This window comes from Aureococcus anophagefferens (genome assembly GCF_000186865.1).
Source record: "Aureococcus anophagefferens unplaced genomic scaffold AURANscaffold_170, whole genome shotgun sequence".
Classification (NCBI taxonomy): Eukaryota; class Pelagophyceae; order Pelagomonadales; family Pelagomonadaceae; genus Aureococcus; species Aureococcus anophagefferens.
This window is the reverse complement of record NW_008705713.1, coordinates 11,316-12,712: the sequence shown is the minus strand read 5'-3', so window position 1 is coordinate 12,712 and position 1,397 is coordinate 11,316. Positions and strand designations below refer to the sequence as shown.

Sequence of the window (1,397 nt, the reverse complement as noted above, 5' to 3'; positions counted from 1 at the left end):
CGACGGCGCGAGGAGCGCCTGGACGTTGTCGCCGAACTCGAGGTCGCTCGCGCCGTCGCCCGTGGCCGCGCGCGACGGCGGCGGCGCGGGCGGCGGCGCCGCGGCGGCCGCGGGGCCGCGCCGCGCGGCGGCGGGCGCGCCGAGCCCCGCGCCCGCGAGGTCCGCCGCGAGCGCGCCGAGGTCCGCGGGCGGGTCCGCGTCGTCGCCGCCCGCGCGGGCGGCGCGGACGGCGACGAGGCCCGCCTTGCGCTCCGCGCGGCGCCGGACGCTCGCGACGCGCGCGTCCTCGCGCGCGATGCGGTCCTGGCGCGCGACGGCCTGGCGCGCCGTCTCCTCGTCGCGGAGGAGGTCGCTGCCGCCGTTGGCGTGCGCGAGGGCCACGGAGAGGAGCGCGGCCCAGTTGTGGAGGTCCGGCCCCTTGAGCGCGAGCGCGTCGTCGCCCTTGCGGATCACGAGGCCGGCGCACCGCGGCGCGCGCGTCCCCATCTCTTCGGGCGTCGCGGCCGCGAGGTGGCACGCGTGGTCCTCGGACGACTCGAGCGAAAAGAAGCCCCGGGGCGCCTTGCGCGGGTCCAGCGGCGGCGCGTCGTAGTACGCGAGGACGCCGTACGCGAGCACGAAGTAGCGCTTCTTCCAGCCCGACGCGCCGGAGAAGAGCGACCGCCTGCCGGGCTTGGCCCGCGCGCGCTTGAAGAGCCAGCCCCGGTGGAAGGGCGCGCGGCGGAACCTGTGCAGGAAAAGGGTGCGAAATTCCCAACGTCGAAGGCTCCTATCTCGATCGTTTTCCGCTCGTTTCGGCTGATTTCTGGACGAGCGATCATCTCTCGGAGCGCTCTCGACGCGTAGATGTTTCCCCCGGAACGCGCGCGCGCGGAACACTCACGTTGAAGCGACGTCGAATCACCCTTTTCCCGCCCTGGGCGGAACGTGAGCGTGAAGGGCACGGGCGATCGCGTCGCGGCGACGACGCGGCGGAACATGTCGTCGTAGGGTTCGAGGAGGACGTCGGCGCCGTCGACGGCCGCGAGCACGTCGCCCAGGCGCACCTTGGACTCGACGGCCGCCGGCGCCGCCATGACGACGGCCCACTCGCCGACCTGCTTGAGCTCGAGGCCGAGCTTCGCGCCGGGGCGGAACGCGACGACGCGGTCGAGCCGGCCGACGACGGAGAGGAGCTCGCGCGCCTTGGCGTCGATGGCGTCGCGGCCCCGGAGCGTCAGGCCCTCGAGGCCCGCGCCCCGGGCGATGTCCGCGAGGTCGGTCCGCGCCAGGCGCCGCGAGCCGCCGGGGAAGCCGTTCGCTTCGAGCAAGGACCGGAGCTCGCCGCCGGAGAGCTTGTCGAGCGGCACGGTGTACTCGATCTCCATGGTCGAGGGGGGGGGGGGGGGGGGGGGGGC

At 75.6% G+C, this 1,397-nt stretch overlaps 1 protein-coding gene across 1 annotated transcript in view; it reads right to left on the bottom strand.

Moving 5' to 3' along the window:
* Positions 1-4: 4 nt before the first annotated feature.
* Positions 5-1,397, bottom strand: part of AURANDRAFT_68485 (expressed protein) — a gene marked incomplete at both ends in the record, with an annotated part of 6,733 nt that continues 5,340 nt past the window's right edge. The window contains 2 exons of the mRNA XM_009044179.1: positions 5-727; positions 928-1,361. Coding sequence (XP_009042427.1) covers positions 5-727; positions 928-1,361 — 1,157 coding nt within the window. The remainder of the gene's footprint in view (positions 728-927; positions 1,362-1,397) is intronic.